Genomic DNA, 26,978 nt, shown 5'->3' with positions numbered 1-26,978 from the left:
GCCGTGAGGCCGCCCTCGCTGATGCCAGGAACCTGGGGGCCAGGAACTTCATGAAAATCTTCATCAATAAGATTCCTGACTTTGAATGGGCGACTCTGGGAGCGGGCACAGCTAGACACACTGAGAAGCTGAAGCTGGAGATGGAAAGGGACGCTCAGATTGCTGAGGAGGCCCGGCTCGCAGATGAGCAGGCCCGGATCGCGGCTGATGAGGCTCGCAAGGAGACGGAGGCTGATAACCCTTAGATTAATTTTATTTTAGAACTAGACTTTTGACAGGGTAAGTGGGCACCCTTCTCGCCTCGTGTTTGTATTTGAAATATTCTGCCCTGGGGCATGACTTATTTATCTCTTGTTTGTATAAAATTACAAGTCATTTGTGCCCGCATTTATCTTTATTGTGCTAGCTAGTTCTCTTAATTTTGTGTAAACTTACAATGCCCCTACTGACCAAAAGCTATCATAACCCTGGCCGCATATGGCGGATGTTACACCTTCACAGCGAGCTGAGCTCATCAGCTCGCGTCATTGTTAATCAAATAAAATGAATGAAAATTTAAGTTGAGCATGCTCGCACTATTACTAACTCACAAGTGTTATATGTGTACTCGCATTAGCGGGCCGGGCCTATGGGCTCGCATCTTATTCCTGTATCTTCCTCTAGTATAATGCAACCCTGGACATATACACATGATAGCGGGCTGGGATCTCCGGTCCGCCTTGATATGGGCTCGCATCGCGGCCATCCCTAACTTTTAAGTTAGTTTGTGGTCACATCTCCCTATCTTTATCTTTAATCTGCTTCGTGCTTATTATTTTCCCAAGCGGGTCGGGGCCCAGCTCGTTTCATAGACTTGTTGTGAAGCGGGCCGAGGCCCTGCTTGACTTATGATTTTAACATGTTAATAAAACAACTGTTTTGTCCTCGCCTGGGCTCCCAAGGATGGGCTCCCCTGCTGGTATCTTAATCTATTAACAAGAGTTAAAATATCAAGGGCACAAATAAATATCAATCGTTTATTCATAGATAATGGAAAGTGAAAGGAGTACATGCTTGTGGTCTCAGGGAGGCACCTATATGGCACTACCCCCCGAGACTTAGGAATATTTTAAGATAATATTAAGTCTGAGAAAAATAATATTACTGATAATACTTGCGGAGGTGTTCCGCGTTCCAGGCTCTTGGGATCAACTTGTCTTGCATATCATTGAGGTGGTAGGTTCCCTCCCACAGTACTAATTTTATCTTGTAGGGGCCTTCACAATTTGCCCCAAAGACTCCGTGGCTCACCACATTGGTGTTTGGCATGACCCGACGCATAACCAAATCTCCCACCTTAAAAGTCCGGGCTCGAACCTTACTGTTGTAGTGTTTAGCTGTCCTCTATTGATATGCTGCTATCCTGATCTGAGCATCCTCCCGAGTTTCTTCGATCATGTCCAAATAGAGCCGATGGTTGACCTCATTTGCCTCTGAGTCATAGTTGTCCCTCTGAAAAGATCCTGCCCCTACTTCAACGGCCACCATAGTTTCACACCCATACACCAAAGAAAAAGGGGTATCTCCAGTTGTAGTCCGAGGGGTCGTGTTGTAAGACCACAAAACCCGTGCGAGCTCCTCTGGCCATGTACCTTTCTTCTCCTCAAGCTTTTCCTTCAAGGTGTGTTTAATAATTTTATTAACAGCCTTTGTCCGCCCGTTACTTTGGGGGTGGCAAACTGCACTAAAACTCTTCTGAATCCCCAACTGCTCACAAAATTCCCGTATTTCCTTGCTATCGAACTGTTTCCCGTTGTCAGATATCAACTTGTAAGGGATGCCATAGCGGCACACAATAATCCTGTGCACAAATTCCTTGAGCTTTTTTGCCGTGCCTCTGCCCACTTAGTGAAGTAATCAACCGCCACAACCGCATACTTGACACCTCCCTTGGCCTTCGGGAGTTCTCCAATCAGGTCAATTCCCCACATAGCGAAGGGCCAAGGGCTCATGAGGGATGTGAGGGGAACCGCGGGGCTGTTATAATAATTGGCATATCGCTGGCACTTATCACATGCTCGGGAAAATTCAAAGGCGTCCTTTTTCATCGTTGGCCAATAGTAACCTTGACAGAGGATTTTTTGAGCTAGAGAGCTACTGTAATATCCCATATTTTTAAATATTATTATTATAATTATTTGGCATTATTTATGTGATTTTTATGTGAATTTTTGTGAATTATATGATAAGTGGAATTGATGTTTGAGTGTTTATATGTGATATTCCTCAAGTGTTCTAATTTTTATATGTCCAGAATAAAATATAGATAATTGTGATATTTTTCTGGTAATTTTTGGAGTGTTAGATGATTTATATTGATTTATGAATTATTAATTATTTTCTGAATAATTACAAAATTATTTTATAAAGCCGGGAATCTTCCAACTCAACTGTTTTTGCGTTTTTACAACCCGAAACTCTTCCGAAAACTTCTTTGTAACCTAATCTGGTAATTCCGGACATTTTCCGTCTTTTGACTTTTTCGATCCGGATTACGGTTTGACCCGTGTGCGGCCCGACGCAATATTTTCGATACGATAAACATTTCGGTAATCAACAAAAACCCGTAATCTCGAGAGACGGGATATTTTTATATTATTTTCGAATATGGTGTTTTATAAAAAGCACGGTTTTGATAATTACCCAATTATGGTATTGAATTGTATCGTTTTTATAGTTACTTAGCGGCTAAGGAACTAATTTAACGATCCAAAATGATCCAGAACGATCCAATATTCCATAAATATAAATAGCCTATTTCTAATTTCATTTATTTCGTTTATTCATTTGCAACCAGTTAAAATACCGTAAATACAGAGAAAACCAGAGAAACCGATACGTTCCCGAGAATCAAACACACGAACGAAGACGTTATCGAACTCCAATTCGGGCGTGCAACATATCAAAACGTAGCTCTCGAAATCTTCTTTCTGAATCAATCATCAGTTTCTTTCCAGAAATCATGGTAATTTTCTTATTTATTTATTTATATTCGAATTATTTGATAATTAAATTATGAAAATTTGTTCTTGATGTTGTTGATGTGATTTGATGCTTCCATGTTGTAGAGCATGTTTTTCTGGTCGATTTGGTATATTATACTTCAAAAATAGGGTTCAGTATCATATAGAAATTAAGGTTTGATTTTCTGAAAATTATTTGAATATGTGTTATTGGTGTTCTTGGAGAATTCTGAAAATCAAAGTCAATTTTGAAGTTGTTATTGAACACCAAATCACAAGTATGAATAACCGAAATGAATCACAGACCATTATCTATCATTTTATATCATCAAATCGTTCCAACAGTTGTTAAATTTTAAAGTCGATTTTTAGGGTTAATATTCGAATTTTGGGGCTTTTTGATTAAACAATATTTGGCTTGTTTTGATCATGTAGATAGATTGTATATTGTTCAAGCTTTAATTTGGTATATAGTACGTTGAATTTGGTTAAGAATTGTGGTTTTTCCGTGTTTCGCCGGAAAATATGAGTTTGAGGCTGGAATTTGATCGGGTTCCGAGTTTGGTCGATGTTTTGCAGTTGATTTTGTCGGTTCTGAGTCGCATGAGTGATAAGGAGTAGTTTAGTGTGAAGAAATGGTTCGATTGGACGGTTTTGGGCCGGTATAGGGGCTCGCCGGACCGGAACAGCGCCGGTCGTTTTATGGGGAAACCCAGAATCCGGCGACCTGTTCTTCAGGTCCCGGCCACCTGCCGCCGTCTATGCCGCCTGTCGATCCAGGGAAGGAGAAGACAGCCCCCTTAAATATGTTTCTGCCTTTTTCTTTTTAATATTTATTCAAAATTCATGTTTTATTCCTAAAATCTTTATTTTAAATTTCAAAATTCATTCTTAATTCAAAAATAAATCTGATTTATTTTATTAATTAATTTTAATTAATTTTTAATTATTTTAATTAATCGATTAATTTAATATTAATTTATTAATTAACTTAATTAATTATTAATTAATATTAATTGATTATTTAATTATATTTAATTATTTATTTCTGATTTAAAAATTCCGAAAAATAGTTTGATCTTTAAAATATTATTTTAAATTATTTTCTAGGCTCGATAATTCTTATAAAATTATTTTCGGGTGTTCGAGCCCTATTATTTAATTATTAAATGATTCGGAGACCCGTTTCATTTCGAAAAATGTTTAAAAATTCATAATAAATCAACCGTTCGTCCGTTTAATACGAAACGAACGCCTCTAGACTCAGAAAAATATTCCGCTTTCATTAAAAATACTTTCGAGACCCAAATTCTTTTGTTTCGAAAGGTCGCTTGTTTTACGAATCATTCTGAGTCGATTATTGATCAATAAACCATATTTTTGACCCGATTTCGATTCTAAAAGTGCCAAGTCAAATGTTTTGACGAAGCGAGGCGTATGTGATATGAATTATGTGATACGTGGATTATGTGCTTACATGCTATGTGAATTATGTGCATATGTGGGTCAAGAGTCTTGTATTTGACTGCTTTCTTTATGTGCGGACTATCGTATGGGTAGACGATAGGATTTTGACTTGCAGTTCGTCGAGTTATTATCGTTTAGGCGATTAAAGTTGTATCTTTTAATTATAGATGCGGATCATTCGAGTTGATCAGGACAAGACGTTGGATAAAGAATAAGATGGAATGATATTGGGTAGCTGGCTTCTAGCAATCGTAGGAGCAACATATCAGTAAAGTGTTGAAAATAAAGACGGTGATGTCTTGAGACAGAATGTCAGAATAGATGCGATGTTACGAGTGTGACTAACTGCTAAAACCCAAAGGCAAGTATCCCTATCATCACTTATTGTTCAAGTGATATTTATTTTGAATCCCATTATGCAAGTATTGATTTCCTATTCTCACTTCAGCATAGATAAATGTTTTACATATCGCTGAATTATCATGCAAGTACTCTCTGCTATTCTATGTTCAGAATAGTTAAATGTTTTACTTATCAAATTACTGGATTTATAAATGTTTTGGAATTTGAGAAAGATGATTTTATTGCGAGAATTCATGCCCAAGTGATTGGGGGAATAAAAATTATTTAGGATGTCGAAGGATTCAGCTCTTTTTCAATAAAAAGGTTTTTAAGATTGGAATGGTTACTGGTTACTGGTTATAGCGTAGGTGATCGAGATATCGGTCCACCTGTAATATCTTTCAAGGCTAGTTATGCCTTTTATGGCGCCCTATAGGTACTGTATGTCTTCGAGATACGGGTAGTACCTATATTTACGGTATGGCTGCGGGATACCGATGTTGTTTCGCGACTGATCATCGTGAACAACATGAAATATTATTGGTTCCAATCTAAATTGATATCTAAATTTCTTTATGGTTTTGATAATCATAGAATATATGATTTATCAACTGATTCTGTTTTGGATTAAAAGTGAATTGTGGTTTTGATTTAGTTTCTGATTTTGTGATACTTACGTTGTTGTTAAATATCAAAGGTGGTATTAGTATAGATGATTGATGTTGACTTCAGTATGGGTGTTGTGAGCATCAAAGTTCGTATTGATATCTAATTTGATATGACAATAAAATAAGTATTAATTTCAAGAGTTGGGTTTTGAGTAAAGTTTATGATTCAATCCATAATCATTGTTACTTGTTGTTGTTTACGATATTTCCGTAAACACTGTTTTACGAGCTTTATTCTCGTCAAGATTCAAATTATTGCTGAAGCATTTCGCTCAAAAATATCAAAATGGTTTTGAATATAATTAAGGAATCAATTCTGGGGTTCCTCGACTATAATTTTATGATTCAGCAGTTATGATTTTAAATGTTCTGCTCTAATGCAGATGTCGGTTTTATATCAAAAGACCCTATATATGTCATAATGATCTTGCTGAGCATTTCTTCCGCTCATACTTGCCTGTTTTTAAATTTAACCTACAGTGAGGATTAGCTTGCGCTGTTTAGCTGCGTAATTCGAGGAAGCAAAGAAGAAGCTTTTGGAAGGTGGTTGGTCCAGGGTTTGCGGACTAGTGTAAGTTTTATTGTATAAAGTTGTTTATATTATATTATATTATAGTTGTGTATTATAGTTGGGCCTAGTATACTTCTTTTCGAAGTTATACTAGCGGGTTAGTATTGAATTGGAATTTGTTGAAAAGAGTTTTAAAAGGAAGTGAAAATTATTTATGGAATTTGGAATTCTTGTTTCTAGAACTGTAACCTTAAAAGATCTTGGATTAGTTTGGGGTCATTTATGATAAATATCTTCCGCTGGAATTTAATTATTGATATAACAGGTTAATTTGGATTGAAGTTTTATAGTGACGACCAAATCCTCTGACCCCGGATTTGGGGGCGTTACAACTACCCCCGAGTGATTGCCACAAATGCCCTCGTGTACTTCCCTTAGGATATAATTGCATTCATCCCCATCTATGCACTTGAGGAGGGGCACACTAAACCCTCTTCTGTATAAGACCCCATCGTATATCACATAGCGGGGTGCCTTGTATTTTTTCTTCTTGCCTCATTATTTTCGTCCAGGAGTGATCCTTCTTTTATGTAGGCTAAGATAGGGGTCATCCATGTGGGGCCGAGTTTATCACTGAGGCTGCCCACCTCGTGCTCGGGTACACTAGGCTGCCTCTGTATATCAAGGGGCACGACCCCTAGCAGGGTGGCCACGCGGCGCGAGCCGAGTTTAGCTAGCTCGTCCGCTCCTTCATTCTGCCCGCGCGGGATTAGTTCCAGCCTTACCTCGTTGAACCTTGCGATTATCCTCTGCGCGCACTTCAGTTAAAGATCCGTTCTCGGCCCCTTAGCTTGATACCCCCCGTTTATCTGATATACCACAATCATGGAGTCACTAAACACATTCAAATTCTCCACCTTCATTTCCAAATCTAGCTTGAGACCGTTGATCAGGGCCTCATACTCAGCATCATTGTTGGTTGCATGAAAGGCCAGATGGGTCGCAAGTCTGATCTTGTGCGCCTCTGGGTTGATTAGCTCAATTCCAGCTCCTGCTCCATCCCCATTGGATGTTCCATCCACAAATAGGCTCCACCATGGGGCACTATTTTGACTTTCCATCCCGACCTCCTCTACACTAGGTATAACAACAAGGGTTCCATGCTCCACTTCTTGATGTGGAGGAAATTCCAGCACAAAATCGGCCAAGGCTTGGCCTTTGATTACGGTCCTTGGCTTATAATCCACCTCGAACTGGCCGAGCTCAACCGTCCACTTCAGCATTCGACCAGAAGACTCTGGTTTGTGCATTACTTGCCTGAGGGGGTAGGAGGTTCGTACTTCTATCCTTTGTGCCTGAAAATAAGGCCTGAGCTTTCGGAAGGCTAGGATCAGAGCATATGCTAACTTCTCGAGGCTTGTGTACCGAGTCTCCGCGTCGGCTAACCTTTTACTCACATAATATACCGGGAGCTGGATACCATCCTCTTCTCGGACTAATACCGCACTTACTGCAAAGTCAGAGACGACCAAGTATAGTACCAGAGTCTCACATGCCTTTGGGTTGGACAATATTGGAGGGCTGCTGAGATGCTTCTTTATGTTCTGAAAGGCTTCCTCAAATTCTTATATCCATTCAAAATTCCTCCCCACTCCTTTAATTGCTTTGAAGAACTCCTGGCATTTATCGGAGGACTTTGAGACGAAGCGGTTTAAGGCAGCCACTCGCCCCGTTAAGCTTTGAACATCCTTCACCCGTCGAGGGGATCTCATCTCGACCAGGGCTCGTATATTGGCGGGGTTGGCCTCAATGCCTCTATGGTTGACAATAAATCCCAAAAACTTCCCCGATTCGACCCCAAACACACATTTCTGGGGGTTGAGCTTCATCCTGTACTTCCTCATGATCTGGAACATTTCTGATAGGTAGCGGACATGATCTTTTGCTTCCTTTGAATTGACAAGCATATCATCTACGTAGGCCTCCATGTTTTTTCCCGACTGATATTTGAACATCTTGTTCACTAACCTTTGATACGTTACCCCAGCGTTAAGGAGCCCGAAGGGCATCCCGATGTAATAGTAGAGGCCCCGATCAGTAATAAAGGAGGTGTGCTCCTGATCTGGCCCATACATGGGGATTTGATTATATCCCGAGTAAGCATCCATAAAGCTAAGTAGTGCGTGCCCAGCCGTGGAATCAACCAGCTGGTTGATTCGGGGTAGAGGAAAACTATCCTTCGGGCAAGCTTTGTTTAGGTCGGTGAAGTCCATACATGTCCTCCATTTTCCATTTGGTTTCTTGACAAGCACTGAGTTGGCCAGCCACATGGGGTAGGAGGTTTCCCTTACAAGCCCTGCCTCCATCAGTCTATCCACCTCTTCTCTGAGGGCCTCTGCCCTCTCTCCACTAATCAGCCGTCTCTTCTGTCTGACCCTCTTCTTTTTTGGGTCCAAGTTGAGCCGGTGGCACATGACATTCGGCTCAATCCCTATCATATCAGAGTGTGACCATGCAAAGACATCCAAATTTCTCCTCAAGAATCGGGCTAGATCCTCCCTCAAGTCGAGACTTAAGTTAGAGCTTATTCTGAGTACCTTGGAGGGATCATTTGGGTCCACCAAGATCGGGATTGTGTCCTCTGCGGCCCCAGCCCTCTCAACCATTAGGGGCATTCTCGGGTATAAGTTTGCTCGAGCCTCACTAGATTCTCCCACTTCAGTAATTTTCAAACCTTCCGTATCCTCGGGCTCAGGCTAGTGAGCTCGGGCCGGATTTATCAAGCGTTCAAAGGTCGTAGTGACAGTGCGAGTGATTTCGTTGGGCAGATCCATAGTTGTTGTTGTTTCTTCGCGTGCCCACTTCCCTTTCCCGAGTCTTGCAACGATTTGTTCTGGGCTCTCTTCTTCATCACTTGCCTCTTCCACAATCCCTTCTTGTATCAACATGATGGGCTGAGAGGCTTCCATCAGCAAGGCCCCTGGGCGCGGTTCCACCTGAATCCCTATGTGCTCGAAATAGTTCTCGGGAAACTCCTCGATTGAAATCAGGTTACAAGTCTCGTGTCCCTCGGGACGTACTCTCTTCCTTCCCCCAGCCTCTTCCATGAGGACATCGCCTTCACCCGGTTCGACCATCTCCTTTGATGCATTTCCTGACTCGGCCGCCCTGAGTGCCTGGTTGTAGCAGACCCTTGATTCGTATTGACAACTCTTCAAGAAGCCTACCCCCGTGGGGGTTGGGAATTTTATCGTCATGTGATGGATCGAGGTCACCATCCTCATTGCCCTCATAAGGGGCTCGCCCACTATTATATTGTAGGCACAAGGCTGGTCTACAACTGTAAACATAGCGATCTGGGTGGCCACATGAGGCTCTTCTCCTATGGTCACCGGGAGCCGAATTATCCCTTTCACTCCGATTGAGTTTCCCGTGAACCCGTACAGGTGTCCACCTGTCGAGGTTAATTCTCTATCCAACAATCCCAGCTTCTTGTAGGCATCATAAGTCAAAACATCAGCCGAGCTCCCGGTATCCACCATTGCTCGGTGAACATTCACCGTCCCAATCTTTATTTTTATAACCAGGGCATCTTTATGAGGGTAATGCACCCATTTGACATCGTTCTCCCTAAACACGATGTCATCGGCCTCTCTTTCAAAGAGCTCCGGGGGCCTTTGGCTCAGATGGTTGACGTTGGTGAGGGGCTTGTCTTTTGCTTCTCGGACATACCTGTCCATCGCCTTCCGGCTGTCTCCGCCAATGTGAGACCCGCCTAGAATAATATGAATGCTACCATCCCGAGGTACCCTCTCTTTGTCTTCTGGGGGTGGAGGAGGGATGGTATGATAATCAGTCTTGTGCTTTCGAACCTCCTTGACAACCCACTCTATAAGCTTCCCTTGTCTTATCAACGTCTCGATTTCATCCTTCAACTATCTGCAATCAGCTGTATCGTGCCCTGTGGCCTCGTGGTATGCGCAATACCTCGAAGTGTCCCTCTTGTTATAGTCTGTGAGAGGGGCTGCCTTCCTGAATACCCCCTTCCCAGCATAGGTAACATATATATGGTCGATAGAGGCTCCCAGAGGGGTGTGTGTCTGCCATTTGCTTGTATAAGGCCTCCCTGAATCTTTGTTTGTCTCTTTACCCCGGACATACTTTTTTGGGCTTGAGCTACGCTGATACGTCTTTCTCCTCTCATTAGGGCTCGAAGACCGATCTCTCTTATCTCGATAGTTCTCGCTTATTTTCAGCTCCCTCATCGACTTCTCTACCCTCTTAAAGGGTTCAGCTTGCTCATAGAACTCTGCCAAGGTTCATGGCTCGCTAGCCTTAAGACTTTTCCAAAATTTTGACCCTTCCTTCAACCCCGCTATCAAAAAGTTTTTGATGGTCTCTTCGCTAGCACCTCTCACCTTAGGGACTTCATTATTGAACCGGCGAAAATATTCCGCTAGAGGCTCCCCCCCCTGCTTGATGTTGGCTAGCGTGGCCACAGGAGGTGAGTACTGGAGGGTGGACTGAAATTGTCGGATGAACAGGTCTTCCAATTGCTTCCAAGTCTTTATGCTAGCCGACCCTAACTTGGAGAACCATTGTTGGGTACTCCCTCAGAGTGATGCTGCAAAGAGCCTGCACCGGGTTGCCTCTAGCACATGATAGACTTCCATCTCAGTGTTAAATTGTATAAGGTATTTCGCCGGGTCGACTTCACCGTTGAACAGAAGATCGAGGTTGTGCCTGAATACGCGAGGCAAAAGAGACGAGCGAATAACAGCCGTGAATGGAAAAGGGGGGTAGAGGGCAGGGGTCCCCTCTTCTCCTGTTCCATCTGATTTAAGATCCTCCTTAAGTCACCCTATCTAACGACTTCTCTTTCTCTGTCACCATTTGCATTACTAGAGTGGTAAGAGTCTCGGGGTCGCTCATGGCATCCCATTCCTCCAGCTCGCACTTGTGACTCCTCTTCATGATTGTCTCTGCGTCTACGTCGCTCCTCTCTTCTGGGTGAGGTGCGCTGACGGCTTTTTGGAGGGGTCGCTGCACACTCTCTATTTGAGGTTCTCTGATCTACGGGCTCCTTATCCTCTCTCTCTTTCTTGCGATTCTATAATTTGAGCATGAGGTCATGATCACTTAGCTTTTTACCCACACGGTCTAGCACGCTAGTCGACCTTGCCTCAGACGAAGCTGGCTTCTGCCCCGATCTCTTAGAGATCTGGCTGCCCCGCTCGGCCTGATCTTGGGTTATGTCGTCCTCTTCATGTGATGCCTCTTTCTTCTGTTTAGTCTTAGTCGCCGCGTCATCAAAATCGTGGATCAACCTTTTCAGAGGACCTTCGCCCTTCCAGCTACGCTGAGAGACCTTGAGGCGGCGCGCCTTACGCTTGGCGTTCTGGACCGAGCTTCTCTCTACCCTTGACATCCGGGCATTAATCTTATTCATCTGATCGGCTAGCCCTTCGAGATACGTCATGACCGCATGCCCGTCCATGGTTGCGATTGGTGGTGGTGGCGCCTGATTCTATGGGGGCGTGTGCTCGACCCCGTTCTGGTCTTCTTCTTGCCCCCGCTTCCTGGTGTCACCACTTGCTTGCCTTCTTTGGTCATCCCTTCTCCCTAAGATGAGGCCCCTCCTTCTAGCGCCAATTGTTATAGGGAGAATTTCGTATAACAGTATTTTGGAGGTTTATAGGCGGAACAAGGATCAAGGACGGTGTTTGAAGGCGGAGGAATGTTGTTTTGTGGTGGTGACTGAGCTTGTATGTTGACTCCTTAAGAAAGAATAGGGTTTGTTATTCTCTATCAAGTATCGACTCATGTCTCATACAAGTGCCTACGTACCCTATTTATAGGGATCAGGCCTCACGTAGTTCTTGGGGAACAAGTCACATAGGCTAGGGTTAGGGTTCTCCAACCCGTGCAGCCCAAGCCCATGATAAAGTCAAGCCTTCAGCCAGTTAGTCACGTAAATCTCGTCCGGCTCCACACGCTTCCTACAATCTCGCGGCATCTCCGCATTTCTTCCCGTTATTGTAGGAACAACCCGTGTCGGCCCCGAAATCTACGAGCAACTCAGTCATCTATGAGTCACTTTCCATGTTGCACACAAAGTCCTCTAATGCGGGCCGGCCTGGTTACCTTCGGCCCGAACTGCCTTCCTTTTTAATCAATAGATACAATGTTTCCTTCATTTTCTTAAGATGTGGGCTCATGGGCCCAGCCCGCGTGTGGGCACCTGATCCCAGCCCGCGGGTGGTCACCTGAGCCCAACTCGCGCATGGGCACCTGAGCCCAGCTCGCGTGTGGTCACCTGAACACAACCCGCGTGTGGGCACCTGAGCCCAGCCCGCGTGTGGGCATCTGAGCCCAGCTCGCGTATGAGAGCCCAGATGACAAGTGTGAGCCCACCTTACATGTGTGAGCCCAACTCGCATGTCATGAGCCTAGCTCGCACGTGCTGGCTCAAGTCATATTAATCCACGATTTCAGCCCACACATGAGAGCCCAACCATTCAATGTTCCCATGGGGACCTGTTTAGGGCCCATGACCGAAAGCGGACATAACACGAACTATTCGTGAGCAAGCTCGAGTTAGAGTTCGTTAAAAATTCGAGTTTCAGCTCAAAAATATGTGTGATAAGTTTAACGGGTTTGAGCCGAGTTTTAGCATGTGCGGCTCGAGCTCAGCTCGAGCTTGACTCGTTAAAGGCTAGAAAAAAACATTAATGCGGTAATGATTTATAGTTTTTTGGTGGTGAATTTTTAGTTTTCGGTTATGATTTTGAATTTGACGGTGGTGATTTTCTGGTGGTTGACGCAGCTAGTGGTGGTCGAAAATGGTTATCGTCGGAGATTATGGTGCTTAATGAGTGGTTGAATTAGATAGAATATGATGAAATATTAAAATATTAAATGAATGGTGATAGATGAATGTGATGTATTTAAATAAGTGAAAAATACTGAGTCTCGTATCTCAACCGGGATCTTCATTGAGCGAGACACTATATATATATGTATATATATATATCTTATAAAAAAATATTTATGATAATTGTAAAAAGCAAATCTTAGTATTTAAATATAAATATATTTATTTCAAAAATTTCATGTCGGGTTGTGTATTTAAAACATAAACACGAAACAAAAATTAAATATTGTTCGCGTGTTTCCATGTCTGTACCCAAAATTTATACACAAATATTAAATTTTCAATCTCATGTCATAAATTATATAGTCTTTGTTAATAAATACTACTGTAACTTATAACTAATGTGAATGTGATGTAAATATTTTTTTAATGTGCATTTCATTTTATTATTTAAATTTAAATATTTAATTTTTTACTAGGAGATAAAAGATTATAGAAGATAATTGAATACAATAATATATTATTCATGAAATCTAAATCATGGCCTTTCTTTGTATCTTTAAAAGCAGAAATATAAATACAAATATACAAATATTATCAAAAATATTCTTGAATGTCTTTCACTCGAGTAATAATTGTTTTTGACAAAAAAAATCACTTTACTAACGCATTTCATACACTGTACAATTTATCATCGTAAAATATCTCTCATTTTTTTATGTGACGAGAAAAATAATAATAATCTATACAGGTCATGCGTGTACGAGTTATGCGAGCGCAATAAACTGCACCGCAATAACTCATTGAATAACAAATCATTTCATACGAAAAATATACTCAGCCAAATCTGCAATCAAAACATTTCTATTCATGATTTTATACATCCTCTTAAGAAACTCAATAATATCATACTCCGAAAAGTATTTTTACATAAATATAAAAATACTTGTGCTCTAAAAAAATAACCAAAATACTTGTGCTCTAGGAAAAAGTAACTAAAAAACAATTAAACATTAAACGGGTCGGGTCAGTAAAACGGGTCAAAACTCCATGTCTTGAGAGAAAAGAAACCAAACACACAAGCGCATTAAAACACCAAAAACACGACAATTACTCACTACACTACATCTTCTTCTTCAATAAAATTAGGGCTTATTTCAAAATCCCCAATTAAATCAAATGAATAACATGGATCTCAACGCTCCTCACTCAATGGGAACCACTATCATCGGCGTCACTTACAACGGCGGCGTCGTTCTCGGCGCCGACTCTCGCACCAGCACCGGTAAAAAAAATAAAAATAAAAAAATTAATTAGATATATTTTTTTGTGAATTTATGGTTTGTTTTTTTGTGTTTTGAGTTATTTATGGTGAAAAAATATAATTATTTAATTTTTTATTTGTTTTGTTGATTTATGGTTTAGTTTTGTGATTGTTAGGTATGTATGTGGCGAATCGAGCTTCGGATAAGATTACGCAGCTGACTGATAATGTTTACATTTGTCGATCTGGATCGGTAAGTTTTCGATAGTCGTGTGGAGTGGATTGGTTGTGTGTAGGTTATGTTTAGGTTGAATGTGATGAGAAATGATGTTAGAAGTCGTGGTTTGTTTTATTGTCGTGGTTAAACTTGTTATTCTGATAAGATTACTTGGTTCACTGATAAGATTTACATAATCGGAAGATACTTGTGTGGATTTAATTGATTATATTTAGGTTAGGTTATGTCGAATGTGATGAGAATTGAGAAATGATGCTGGTAGTTGTGGTTTGTTTTATTGTTGTAGTTAAACTTGTTGTTCTGGTAAGATTAACTCGGTTCACTGATGTTTACTTTTTGTCACATATCTGGATCAGTAATTTTTCGAATGTGATGAGAAATGATGCTAGAAGTTGGGGTTTGTTTTTATTTTTTGTGGTTAAACTTGTTATTCTGATAAGATTACTCGGTTCACTGATAATTTTTACATAATCGAAAGATACTTGTGTTGTGTGGATTTAATTGATTATATTTAGGTTAGGTTATGTCGAATGTGATGAGAAATGATGCTGGTAGTCGTGGTTTGTTTATTGTAGATTTGTAGTGGTTATACTTGTTCTTCTGATAAGATTGCTTGGTTCATTGATAATGTTTACATTTGTCATTCTGGATTGGTAATTTTTCGATACTCGTGTGATATTTATTGATTTTGTGTAGGTTATGTTTAGGTCGAATGTGATGAGCAATGATGCTAAAAGTCATGCTTTATCTTATTTGTCACGGTTGAACTAGTTTATTTTGCGGTGATGTGTTAAAAGTTAATGATTGTTGTATGCGTATAGTTGAATGTAAGTTTGGAAAAACACTAAGTTGAATTCTTTGGTTGCGTTTGCAGGCAGCTGATTCACAAATTGTATCGGATTATGTCAGATATTTTCTTCATCAGCACACGTGAGTGTCACTCTCTTGAATAACCACACTGATTGATTTTTTATTTTATTCAGATTATCTCCTACTCTGATTATATATAGATATATACACATATGCAAGAAAAAATACGGGGTTCTGGTAAAGGGAGAGAGTGAGAGACTATTTGGCATGAAGATCTTGAGTGTGGAAAAAATATAAGAGAGTAGGTGATAGCGCGCAATCCTTTACAGGAGTGCACATTATAGAATCGTTTATTAGTGTTGTAAAGTGAGTAACATTGTGTGCATGACTACGGAAAATAAATATTTCTATACTGACAGTCTCAAACTAGTTGGTAAGGGACAAATGTAACAATTGGTTGAATTGTTTTAACAAATTATTTTAAAAAAAAAAATTGAAGTTTGTACAACTAGGCAAAAAAACTTTTTTTGTCATAGGTGTAATTTAGGTCAGCTGATATAATGTAAAAATCAGTCACATTCGGAGTAATATAAATTATATAAAATTCAAGTTTTCACATTCGGAGTTATTTAAAGCTCAAGCTCATCTCGAGAAAGTACTCTAATTGCTCATGCTCGATTTGATTATTGTCGAGTCAAAATCAAGGATCTTATGAGCTGAATTCGAATTGCTCAAGTGATAGTTTGACCTGTTTCCTCCTTTAGGGACAAATCATTGATGTATGCTGTAATTATATAATATTTTAAATATATCTATATTGGTTGGTTGCAACTTGATAAAATAAATTTCCATTTTATATGAAAATATAGCAACTAAGTATTAATTTAATTTTATTAATTAATTTGTCAAAAAGTTATTGTTGTCCAGATCTTTCTGCCATCTCCAATTGAAATTATTTGCTAAATTATGTTAAGTGTTATAGTTATGAACCAGTATCTCCTATAAGTTGCTTTTCAGAAATAGAATTTGTGTACTATATATATATATGCATAGTTTGTGTGTTTAAATTCTAAATTTTTACGTGTTGTGTGCTTAGGCTCCATGAGAATCTGCAAGTTGCTCTGGGTTCACCTATTGCTTTTGCTTTAAATAACACTCCCTATTACAAATTTTTGTTCTGCATTTCGGTCTGTGGATAAAGTGTAACTTTATTGCCACTTGGTACACTCCTTGATAATATATCAAACTTGACTTGTATCTACCACACATTTGAGTTTTTATATTTTATCTCTACAGGATTCAACTGGGGCAGCCTGCAACTGTAAAGGTTGCTGCAAATCTTGTTAGGCTTTTGTCATATAACAATAAGGTTTGAATGCTGAGATAACTTTTATCTGCTGAATGTATACGTTTCTGTATTATTTGTGTATTTGGTATTTTGGTATATTAACATTTGACACCATTGTGACTTGCAAAATTCACTAATGTCCGGTTCCGCTGCTTAGTTGCTATTGGGTTTTTTCTTAAAGAGTCGGTGTTGCTGTAGCGTAATCTGGTAATGATTAATAGCAAATTACCTGTTGCATATTATAGAAGTTAAGCTATTCCAGGCTAATAGGATTGACAATATCCAAATCGATATTATGCTCTCTTTTTTTTTGAATTATACAAGTTGCTGCATTCTGTCATGAAGACCAGAATATAGCGCTCTTAACCGAAAAATAGTATTGTGCTCGAGATATAAAAGCAGCGGGTGGCTTACTGTAGGAATACTATATATGAGCTATATCTTTCCTTTTAAGGATTTTTTTCCAATCCTCTAGCAATCAGGTGAATGCCCCTCACCCTTGGAAACAATAGGTCAGTGGAGTTTAAGTGGAAATGAATGTGCGCGTCAGCATTTAAATTTCTTGTAATTGACCTTGCCCAAAAAAACATAGCATTTTATCATTGTTATTTTCTTGCTGGGGTTGTCCAGCTATCTCAAGGCCTTCCAGGACATCGTGGAGAAACCACTACTCTGTTGAAGTTATCTTCAATAGCATATTATAAAGCTGCTCTTTTTCCCCATTTTATAGGACATGCTTTTGTTGGGACCAAGGCAAGACTTCATTTCCTATCACCAATCACCAACTTCTAGACTCTAGTATTAACAATTTGACGTTATCTATAAATTAAAATGTAGAGTAATTTTAAGTATTTACAGAATTATTATAAAAATGTATAAGCGGAATCCTTAGTAATAAACAAGTTACGTGGACCCTAATTATATCTCAAGTAGAATATTACAATAAAATGTAATTATTTTTCTCAGTGTATAATGAGAGTTGAAACCCTTCTCTTTGTGGTTATCTTTTTTTTTTCCTTTCTGAAAAAGGTGTTGTTTTAGATTTAAAAGGATATATGTTTGTGAAAGTTCTGATTTTAATAATAGCAAAAGCTTCTGCTATCAATTAACATTTGTGGCTGTGTAAGTAATTAATTCTAATCATGTCACCTGCCACCACTTTTTGTTTCTCATATCATATTATTGAGAGTATACTCTGCTGCATTTTATTATTTAAGGTTAATTATACTATCCTGATTTATAGTTTTTGTTCATAATTGTGTCAGAACATGCTGCAAACTGGTATAATTGTTGGCGGATGGGACAAATATGAAGGAGGGAAAATATATGGGGTCCCACTCGGAGGAACAATTATAGAGCAGCCTTTTGCCATTGGAGGTTTTTTTCTATCTTAGACTTTGTGATATTTAGAGCCATATTTTACTGTGTCCAATATTATGAAGATGCCTGCTTTTGTTGTTTGCCTCATGATACTTGGACACCAATACGAGGCTGCTAAGTATGAGTAGTTAACATATTATATTTTTAATCAATAAATTATTACCACATGTATATATTTATACAACTTAAAATTTTTATTTCCAAGACTATTTGAATGGCAACCTAGCATATGTTGTCGTATTATGTGTTTATTTTGAAACTGCTTGTACACTAACTAATTACTCACGTATATAAAAGTTTTAAACATGTATGAAATGATATCAAGTCACTGCAAGGGTGCTATGCAATGTATTATTCTCATTTCGTTAGTTGTTCATAATATGTATGGGACCCTGTAGGATCCGGCTCGAGTTACTTGTATGGATTCTTCGATCAAGCATGGAAGGAAGGGATGACGAAGGATGAAGCTGAGGTATATATCTTTCAGTATCAGCCTTCTGATTACTTAACCACTTTCTACTTTCTGGATCTATATAGGAATTTCTAATTGGAAAATAACAGAAAACAATGTGAAATTTGTGTAGCAATATAGCTAGGCTCTTCAGTATATCTGGTGAAAGAATCTCTCATACCACGACTTTTAGTTTGTACTATTTAAGGGAACCTTGATGAACAAACCAGGTGTCCAGGAGCTAGTACAGCTCTGAAGTATGTAGGAAATTAATATAATATGTAGGAAATTAATATAATTTTTTTGTGTTTATGTTTGCACAAACCAGGTACCGACAAAATGTTAGAACGTAGAAATTAAAACAATTTCTAACAGTTTTCTTTTCTTTCTTGGCAGCAATTGGTTGTCAAGGCAGTTTCTCTAGCTATTGCCCGTGATGGTGCTAGTGGTGGTGTTGTGCGCACGGTCATCGTAAGTTCAAGTTTGCCTTTTGCCATTTTGTTGTGGATATCCTTGCATCCAGTAACTCATTGGTTTTTTTTTAAATCATCTCATTGTATTTCCTTTCCAGATCAACTCAGATGGAGTAACAAGAAACTTTTATCCTGGTGATACTCTTCCACTTTGGCATGAGGAGCTTGAGCCCCAGAACTCGTTACTCGACATTCTTAATGCTCCTGCTCCCGAACCGATGAATATATAAGTGGATGTTGTATGTTCATCTGTCTTTTGCTATGTAGCAACACAATGAAAAGACTACCTTAATTATTGTTCAAGAACAATTTGGGTTTGGTGAATTAGATTATGTTTTATGTTTCAGCTCAACAACCTTTCAGACCTACTTGTTTCATTTGTAGCACTGTTAGCTCGCTTTAGCTTTGTGATAATTTAATGTCTGTTTCTTCAAACAAATTACCCATACCATGTATTTGAGAAAGGAAGCCGTGATAATGATGTTTAAAGCGGCATTATTTTCTTATATATCCATTTACTGTGGCAGATGCACCATATTATGCTAAAAAGTAAAGACTTGAAATGTTCACCTTATTACATCTGCTCGTATATTGGTAGCGTCTTGTCAAGGAAACACTGTCTAGTTTGTTTTGTTTTTGCTGTTACATTGATGAATTATGACTAGGGCCGAGCATAAATTACCCCAACCGACCGAACCGCCCAATCCAAACCGACCAAACCGAATTTTACGGTTTACTAACGGTTTGGTTCGGTTACGGATTGACATTTTAAAAACCGAATTTTTTCGGTTTTGTTTCGGTTTTTACCTCCAAACCGACTGATATAATCGAACCGAACCGAATATTTAAATATATTAGTAAAGTGCAATTAATAATAAAATTATTATGTATAACATATGTGTAAACTAAAACATATAGAAAAACTAATCATAATATATTTTATTCTAAGATATAAATATTCATGTATGTGTTATATTTTCTCTATTTTTATTTTTATTCAATAAAAGAACAAGAGTTGGTCGCGTCTTTTTTCTACGTCTTCTTGCCTTTTTTTATTTTTCAAACTCATTATTTATATATTTTGAATATGATTATAATAGAAAATATAATTCTATAATATGCTAAAAAATTTCGATTCTTATTTACAATTTCAAATTTAATTTAATTTGAACTTTGTTTTTTAGGAAAAACAGTTTAAACCGAAACCAATTCGAACCGAACCGTTTTAAACGGATTGGTTTGGTTTGGTTTTTTCACATAACGGTTTGGTTTCAGATTGGATTTTAGGGAAACCGCCAATTTCGGTTTGGTTCGGTTTGGACCCTCCAAACCGCCCAAACTGACCGATGCTCACCCCTAATTATGACATTTAGAACTCCTAGTTGAAAGTGTTACATATCCAAATTAGTGCCTACTAAGATGATTATGAACGAGGGGATTAATTACAGTTTACATACTTGCACAATAAGCAGATTGGTCAAAGCTGACAGTAGCTCAACTCTCATGCATAAATCATTTGCAAATGACTGGCATACATCGACGTTTATGAGCTTTTTAACACTTAACTTGGTCACAAACTGATATCAGTTACAAGACAACTAGTTGGTCCAGCAGCAAGAGTGTAATTACACATGACTGAATTTTTTGCTATAATTTTGCTTTCTGAAGCTTGGATCTTTCAAACCACGTAAACTTTCGGGGGTCGGTCCGATGTCTCTCGTATGGCTGATAATGTGAATGATAAATGGGCTTTTGAAACTCGGTTTTTCGCAACAAACTAGAGGTATCGTCATCGCCTTTTCAAGTATGGATCACTTCAAAAGGGGTTATGATCCTCCATTGCTGCTCAGTAGTGGCCTAAGGCTCGATGATTGATCTTCCGCGCTAAGGCAATAAGGCTAGCATCTTGTCTCATCTTTCATCTTATTGCTCCGAGCTCTCTTTAGGAAAGTGTAGAAGTGTAACATGTTGCTCCTTGATTTCACATAAACAGCTAATGGGCATTTGGATCGGTGAGGGAAATGGGAATGGGTGTCAATGGTAATAGGTATGAAATAATAACCCAATAGGTAAAGAGGGTATGATTTAACCATCTAACGAGAATGAGATTCTCATCCCGAACCATCAAATTGCCAATCCAAACATATAATACGGGATTTAAGTTCCAATTCCCGTTAGCCGGCCTCGTTAACAACAATTCAAATACCCCCAAGTGCCTTATGCTCCTTTTGGTCTTCTCTTTCTGTGTTTATGAATCTCCCGCTCACTCGCACTTGGGAGATGAAAAGCTTGAAGTATTCATCAGATAAATTACACAAAATGCAATGAAACGGCAAAACCGCAAGAACACATGCTTGCCCTCAAATGTGAGACCATAACTGCTTTACCCCCGTAAATTGAAAAAAATAAATGAAGTATCATCTATCAGATGCCGTATGCAGAAACCGAAACAATTTGCAAAGCATATAACACAAAAACTTATGCTGATCCAGAAAAAATAATTGCAAGAAACTAGTCACAATAAAAAAAATTCTCATTTATCAAGTCATTCGCATATATGAGGCAACATTTCTGTTTCAGTGACTTGTAACTTTTCACTTCCCTGGTGAGTCTAAAGCTTTAAAGATAAAAGTGAAATTTTGAGGGAGAAAGAGTCTGATCAATTGAGTAATTAATCAGCAATAGTGGGACTCCAAATATGTTGACCGCATAGGCTTTTCAATTTTCTTATCAATAACATATCATGAGTCCATAGCAACAGCTTCTTGGAGTGGGAGCATCTTAAGAGGAGACGAAATGTGTGACTTGAGGGGACTGGATGATCCGGTCAATCTTCTCTCGTTTGGATGCACAATACCAGTTGTTCCTAAAATTTTCCTCACTTCATTTGCAAGCTCTATAATTGTGTCATCTTCATGGCCTAAAACATAGATTCAACAAACAGATGTTTTGGATCGTGCATGAAAATTGAAATAAATAGAATGGTGTGCTATAAAAGCTTTTCATTTCAAGCAAACAGTAAGCATGCTTACCAATATCGAACAGAGCCTTTTCCAAAGAAAAGATATAATCTCTATTGTTACCACACGGACCATATGCTGTTGCAATTTGCCTGATGAGCACATATAAGAGGATTAGGCATCAAGGTAAAAGAAAGTATGTAGAGACAGAGAGCAGGTAAAGAAAGTCATAAACTCGCCTCGCCATATCCTCCAATGGGGCAGGCCCTAGATAGTACTTGTTCGACTCTTTGTCAGGAGTAGATGTAAATCTGCAAAAGATATACTTAGCAATTGAGCTTCCATGCAATAATGTGGAATATGTTAAAGTTCGTCTTTACTTTATATAATAAAGTTCAAAGGTGGAAGGAGAAAAATAAAGATGGAAGATTTTAGAAAGAGAATTCAGAATTGAACTTACACTATCATTCCAGTGACGGCAGGCTGTATGGAATCTTCTTCCTGGAGAAAGAACACACAACATTTAAATAGGCAATCTAAGAGAAGAAACTCAAAGACACTAGTAATGAAACATGTACGAGCTTGCCTCGAAGAACTCCATAATTGTCTTCTCGTCATACTCACATTCTCTTCGCTCTAGATACTGAACACGTAAAGATATTATTAGCCTATTTAATCAAGCCTGAACACTGTGAAATTATTACTATATATACAAGTAATATAGTAAATAGGCATTGAAAACTGTCCCATTCATATACATAAGTAGGTTTTATAGAATTAACAATTCTAAAATACTATATCTCAAATTTGAAGAAAATTGATTACTATGTTCGTTACTTGAATGGGACATACCTCCATTGTAGTTCTCTCTTTCTCCGGACCACCTCGAACACAATAAGCTGCACCCCACTGAAAGAAACTCAAGTCTTAGGCAAAATGGAATTAATATAGATTCATTAGCAATGCGGTACGATCACGCACAGTAAAGTATGAAAGATGGGTTATGACTTCCATCACAAAATGACATACAGTTATAAAAGCGTAAAAAGTATTTGGAGTATACACTTACGCAAATGGCTCCTTCAGCATACTCCAATGTGCAAGTTCTTGCAGGGTGCTCAGGCGTGCCTCTGTGATCAATGCAAGCTGAAATATACTAATCAAACATTAATACAGAAATCAAAATCGAAAAAATCACTGCCACACTTACACAAATACTACTTACCAAGATCAAAAACACGCTTGTAGTTCTTAATATAACCAATCACTTTCTCATCATACTCAAACCCCGGGTTCCACGCCAAAGACCCATAGCCAAAAACCCAGAAAACCATGGTTTCTCAACTATCAAAACAACCATAAATCTCATCAATCACTGTACAAAGCTAACTAAAACCAAAAAAATCAATTTTTTTTTTAAATAAATCAAATTTGTGGTATAATGTGATTTGTACTAACAAGTCCAAGCAGCTTAATTAGGTCCACCTAATTTTTACCTAATATAGCTAGGTTTAAAACTATTAAAAAATTCATAAATTTCAAAACTTGAAGTGTGATTACATAAATAAAGAACAACCCATATTTCAAAACCAAACAAATTTCACATACAATACAAATTAATTACAATTCTAAAACAGGATAATGCAAATCACAAATATTACACAAACCCCAATCTACCAAATCAAGAAAATTACCATTCTAGCAAAAAAGATTATGCCTTATTTATTCATATACAAGAGAGAGATTAAGAGAGAGAGAGAGAGGGAGAGAGAGAGAGAGAGAGATAGATTAAGAGAGAGAGAGGGAGAGAGAGAGAGAGAGGAGGGGAGAGGGAGAGAGCTTACAATAGATCTGGGTAAGAATAGGCAATGTAAGAGAATGAGAGAGAGAGAGAGAGAGAGAGAGAATCTCTCTGTTTTATTATCTCTCTCTACAAATGTGTTGGTTTGAAAGGTTTATCACGAGGGGGTGAATGAACAAGGTTGAAGAGGGGGAGATATATACACATACAAATTAATGTGTACGTAATACGAGCAATACAAAGAAGCTACGTAAAAAATAAAAAAATAAAAAAGGAACACAACACAGGGGGGTGTTTATTATGAACAAGGCCGAGATCACGTGCACGTTCGACATGCGTTTGTAGAGTGGGCCCCACTTCATGCCAATCTAAAGAAAATAATTATTTAAGTTTTTTTAAAAGAAAAATGTTTCCAAAAAATAAATTATTGTAAAATTAATATTTTTGATAGAGTAACTTAAACAATTAAATAAGATGTTTATCACTAATGTTTAACTTTAGATTAAGCATCCAAAACAAAAATTGTAAATTATAACTCTTTGATTGAAATTATAAGAAATAAATATATTTGAATTACAACTTTATTTATTTATTTAAACTTTAAAATTCAGATTTAAAAAAATATGTGTCAAATTTTGGGTGAAGGACAAATTTAACATATTTTTATATAAAATTAATAAAAATGACTAAATTTCTGAAAAGTTAGGTCTGTTTTAGCCTATAGGATACGCAATTTAGTAAAAATATTTACTTTATGAGATAACTAACTCTTAGTAGAGTATCTCATGAACAAAATATTCAATTATTATACAAACTGGGATATTCAACTCTGAGTGGAGTATTTATTCGGTTAAAATTGACTATTTTTTTAAAATAGTTATTTTTTTAATTATTTATTTTTATCATTTTTTCTCAAATTTTGACTATTTTTTAACCATAAATACTGATAAACCTTCTATATTCAAATCAATTTGATCAATTAAAATCTTTCATATTTATAAAATTTACGAGTAGTATTTAACGCGTGAAATTAAAAATACTTAAAATTTTATATCAAAAAGTTATTGGGGACTATTGGCTGCATTGACGTGTGGGGAGTAATTGTTAACTGAAATCAAGGTTAATGAAGATAATGTAATAAATCTGGCGGCATTCGGGGCTGCATTTCGGTGCACGCAAAATGATGTAAATTAGTTACTCCCCGTCTCTAACAACGTTTTCTATTGGTGTTGAACACGTTTATCAATGCACAATTTTGATTGTTAATATCTTTAATTTCGTATTAGTATTAAATATAAAAATTTCATTGTATTAAAATTCTCATAAATATGTATCTAATAAAATTTGATTTTATATATTAGACGTAAATTAGTAGTTAATCGCTTAGAATTAATAATGTAAAAAGTCAAAATATAAAACGTAATATGATACGGAGGGAGCACTGTAATTCATTCCTGGTTCAGTGAGCTTCATTACAAGGAATCTATGCTCCCGATCTTTTTTTTTTATAGTAGGTAACCCGCAGCCGCTACCCTTCGGCTGCGCACTGGGTAAATCCTACGAGCTCACGTAATAACCTGCAAATCACGTGAACCGAGGTAAACTACATTTAAACGACAGACTCTGAATCAAGAGACATAATTATAAATTCTCCTTTCGTGAGATTCGAACCTTCACGAACCTGTGACCAAGAGAATAGTTATCCCCTTTTTAATCAGTTGAGCCAACCCTTGCGGGCCTATGCTCCCAATCTTCGTCACACCGAAATGAAAAATGTAACTAGTCTTCACCGTGTGGGGGACAACAATAACATTGTTACCGAAGTGTTGGTATTGTAATTGTATTTCGGTTGAACTTTTTGGGCTTGTTTGAGATTTTTTAAAAAATATAACTTATAACTTAAAGTTGAAAAATGTTATATAAGTGATATGAATATAATAACTTATAAGTTATTTAGGTATTTGAATAATTTTAGATTTAATTTACTTATAAGTTAAAAATGTGTTTGATAAATTATAACTTATAAGTTATTAAATTTTTTAAATTTAATTTCAAAATTTTATTATAATAATTTTAATACAAGAATTTTAAATTAAAAATATTCAAAAACAATAATATATAAACTTGGATAGTATGTTGAATTACATTTTGTTATAATTGAACACATTCAACTTTTTTTCAAAGAAAATAAAACAAACAAAATTACAAACAAAATGTTAAATAAAAATTTACGATGTCATTAACAAAGTATTTACAAGAAAATAGAAGAAATATGATATTATTATATTAAGAAATATTAAACAACGAAAATAAGTAGGATGTGAAAATGAGAAAGTACCTGTTTACGTACTTTCAACTTATGGATGAAAATTGAAAACAAGCAAATAAGCAGAGTTCATTTATTTGCCCAAACACTGTCCCCAAATAACATAAGGGTGATCAATTATAAAAAAAAAATAGCCTCATTTTCTTAAATCTCCGTAATATTGAACACAAATTTTTCCAACCAATGCCTTAATTAGTGTGAGTATACACCTGACTAGGGTGTATAAACAAACCGCTCAACCGCATCCAACTCCTCGCAACCGAGCCGCATTTGCGGATAATCGCGAAACGCGGGTTGGTTGTGAATTTAAATTTTAAAAACCGGTCATTCGCGGTTTGGATGCGGTTTTAAATTTTTGAAAATCGCAAAATTGCAACCGCAACTCGCAAAATATATTTATAATAAAATATATTTCCAAAAATGTAGTTGATATCATATAAATTAATAAGTATACACATTTATCAACTAATCTTAGGTTAACGTTAAGACTTCATTCATAAAATTCACAATCATTATAAGATATATAACCAAACAAATGAAAAATATAATCAACGTATAATTTTTTTTATCCTTTTCTTTTTTCTTTTCTCTCGCCTCCACATTTTTGTATATTTTTAATATCCTTACTCCACACGGAACATTAATTTATATTTTATTTTTGAATGTAATTTATCACGTAACTTAAACTTCAATTTATTAATATTCCGAATTTATTTGGAGGTGACCTGACCACATATTTTTTAGAACCATGTCACAACATAATTGGAGGGGAAATTTTGGATTACCCAGTATTTTCTTATAAGTTTAGGAAGTCCAAAAATTTAGTCAAAATTTACTGAAAATATTTATGTTTATGGTTATCTAGGCCTCGTTTATTTCAATATAATCCGACTACGTAATTTAGAGTTCCTTAGATTCGAAATAAGTCCAAGTGTTTGGTTTGGTTTGATGTATTTTAAATTGGGTTAGGGAACCGTATATTTTAATTAACTTGAAACTTCTAGCTGTAACTGGGAAGTTCAAGTTCCTATGTAATTATAAAAGTTAACGAAACAAACGAGAA

The 26,978-nt window shown here is 37.5% G+C and overlaps 3 protein-coding genes across 3 annotated transcripts; 1 reads left to right on the top strand and 2 right to left on the bottom strand.

The window, feature by feature from the left end:
- Nucleotides 1–6,814: 6,814 nt before the first annotated feature.
- Nucleotides 6,815–8,656, bottom strand: LOC141686541 (uncharacterized). Its single transcript, XM_074491569.1, has 2 exons — nt 7,858–8,656; nt 6,815–7,500 (listed from the first exon to the last, which is right to left on the bottom strand). Exons 1-2 carry the CDS (start codon nt 8,654–8,656, stop codon nt 6,815–6,817), a joined length of 1,485 nt encoding a protein of 494 aa, XP_074347670.1.
- A 5,286-nt stretch (nt 8,657–13,942) lies between these two features.
- LOC141684568 (proteasome subunit beta type-6) lies at nt 13,943–19,336 on the top strand. Its single transcript, XM_074489606.1, has 8 exons — nt 13,943–14,149; nt 14,305–14,381; nt 15,241–15,296; nt 16,473–16,545; nt 17,790–17,901; nt 18,303–18,376; nt 18,752–18,826; nt 18,927–19,336. Exons 1-8 carry the CDS (start codon nt 14,044–14,046, stop codon nt 19,056–19,058), a joined length of 705 nt encoding a protein of 234 aa, XP_074345707.1. The 5' UTR covers nt 13,943–14,043; the 3' UTR covers nt 19,059–19,336.
- Nucleotides 19,337–21,340: 2,004 nt separating this feature from the next.
- LOC141684533 (gamma-glutamylcyclotransferase 2-1-like) lies at nt 21,341–23,797 on the bottom strand. Its single transcript, XM_074489555.1, has 9 exons — nt 23,633–23,797; nt 23,014–23,132; nt 22,858–22,934; nt 22,641–22,697; nt 22,375–22,431; nt 22,249–22,289; nt 22,028–22,099; nt 21,861–21,940; nt 21,341–21,748 (listed from the first exon to the last, which is right to left on the bottom strand). The coding sequence occupies exons 2-9, from the start codon at nt 23,120–23,122 to the stop codon at nt 21,570–21,572; spliced, it is 672 nt and encodes a 223-aa protein (XP_074345656.1). The 5' UTR covers nt 23,123–23,132; nt 23,633–23,797; the 3' UTR covers nt 21,341–21,569.
- Between the last annotated feature and the right edge of the window lie 3,181 nt (nt 23,798–26,978).

Source organism: Apium graveolens, chromosome 9 (genome assembly GCF_009905375.1).
Source record: "Apium graveolens cultivar Ventura chromosome 9, ASM990537v1, whole genome shotgun sequence".
Taxonomy (NCBI): Eukaryota; Viridiplantae; Streptophyta; class Magnoliopsida; order Apiales; family Apiaceae; genus Apium; species Apium graveolens.
The sequence above is the reverse complement of the archived record's forward strand: the minus strand, read 5'-3'. Positions and strand labels throughout refer to the sequence as shown.

Excerpts from the sequence above, each read along its gene's own strand:
- LOC141686541 (XM_074491569.1), bottom strand. The coding sequence starts at position 8,656 with ATGGTTGAGAGGGCTGGGGCCGCAGAGGACACAATCCCGATCTTGGTG. Across the intron at positions 7,501-7,857 it reads GAAGCTCAACCCCCAGAAAT|TAAGTGCGGTATTAGTCCGA; the intron begins GTGTGTTTGGGG and ends CTGACTTTGCAG.
- LOC141684568 (XM_074489606.1), top strand. The coding sequence starts at position 14,044 with ATGAATAACATGGATCTCAACGCTCCTCACTCAATGGGAACCACTATC. Across the intron at positions 17,902-18,302 it reads GCAGCCTTTTGCCATTGGAG|GATCCGGCTCGAGTTACTTG; the intron begins GTTTTTTTCTAT and ends GGGACCCTGTAG. Across the intron at positions 18,827-18,926 it reads GTGTTGTGCGCACGGTCATC|ATCAACTCAGATGGAGTAAC; the intron begins GTAAGTTCAAGT and ends TTTCCTTTCCAG.
- LOC141684533 (XM_074489555.1), bottom strand. The coding sequence starts at position 23,122 with ATGGTTTTCTGGGTTTTTGGCTATGGGTCTTTGGCGTGGAACCCGGGG. Across the intron at positions 22,935-23,013 it reads CAAGCGTGTTTTTGATCTTG|CTTGCATTGATCACAGAGGC; the intron begins GTAAGTAGTATT and ends AGTATATTTCAG. Across the intron at positions 21,749-21,860 it reads AAAGGCTCTGTTCGATATTG|GCCATGAAGATGACACAATT; the intron begins GTAAGCATGCTT and ends TCTATGTTTTAG.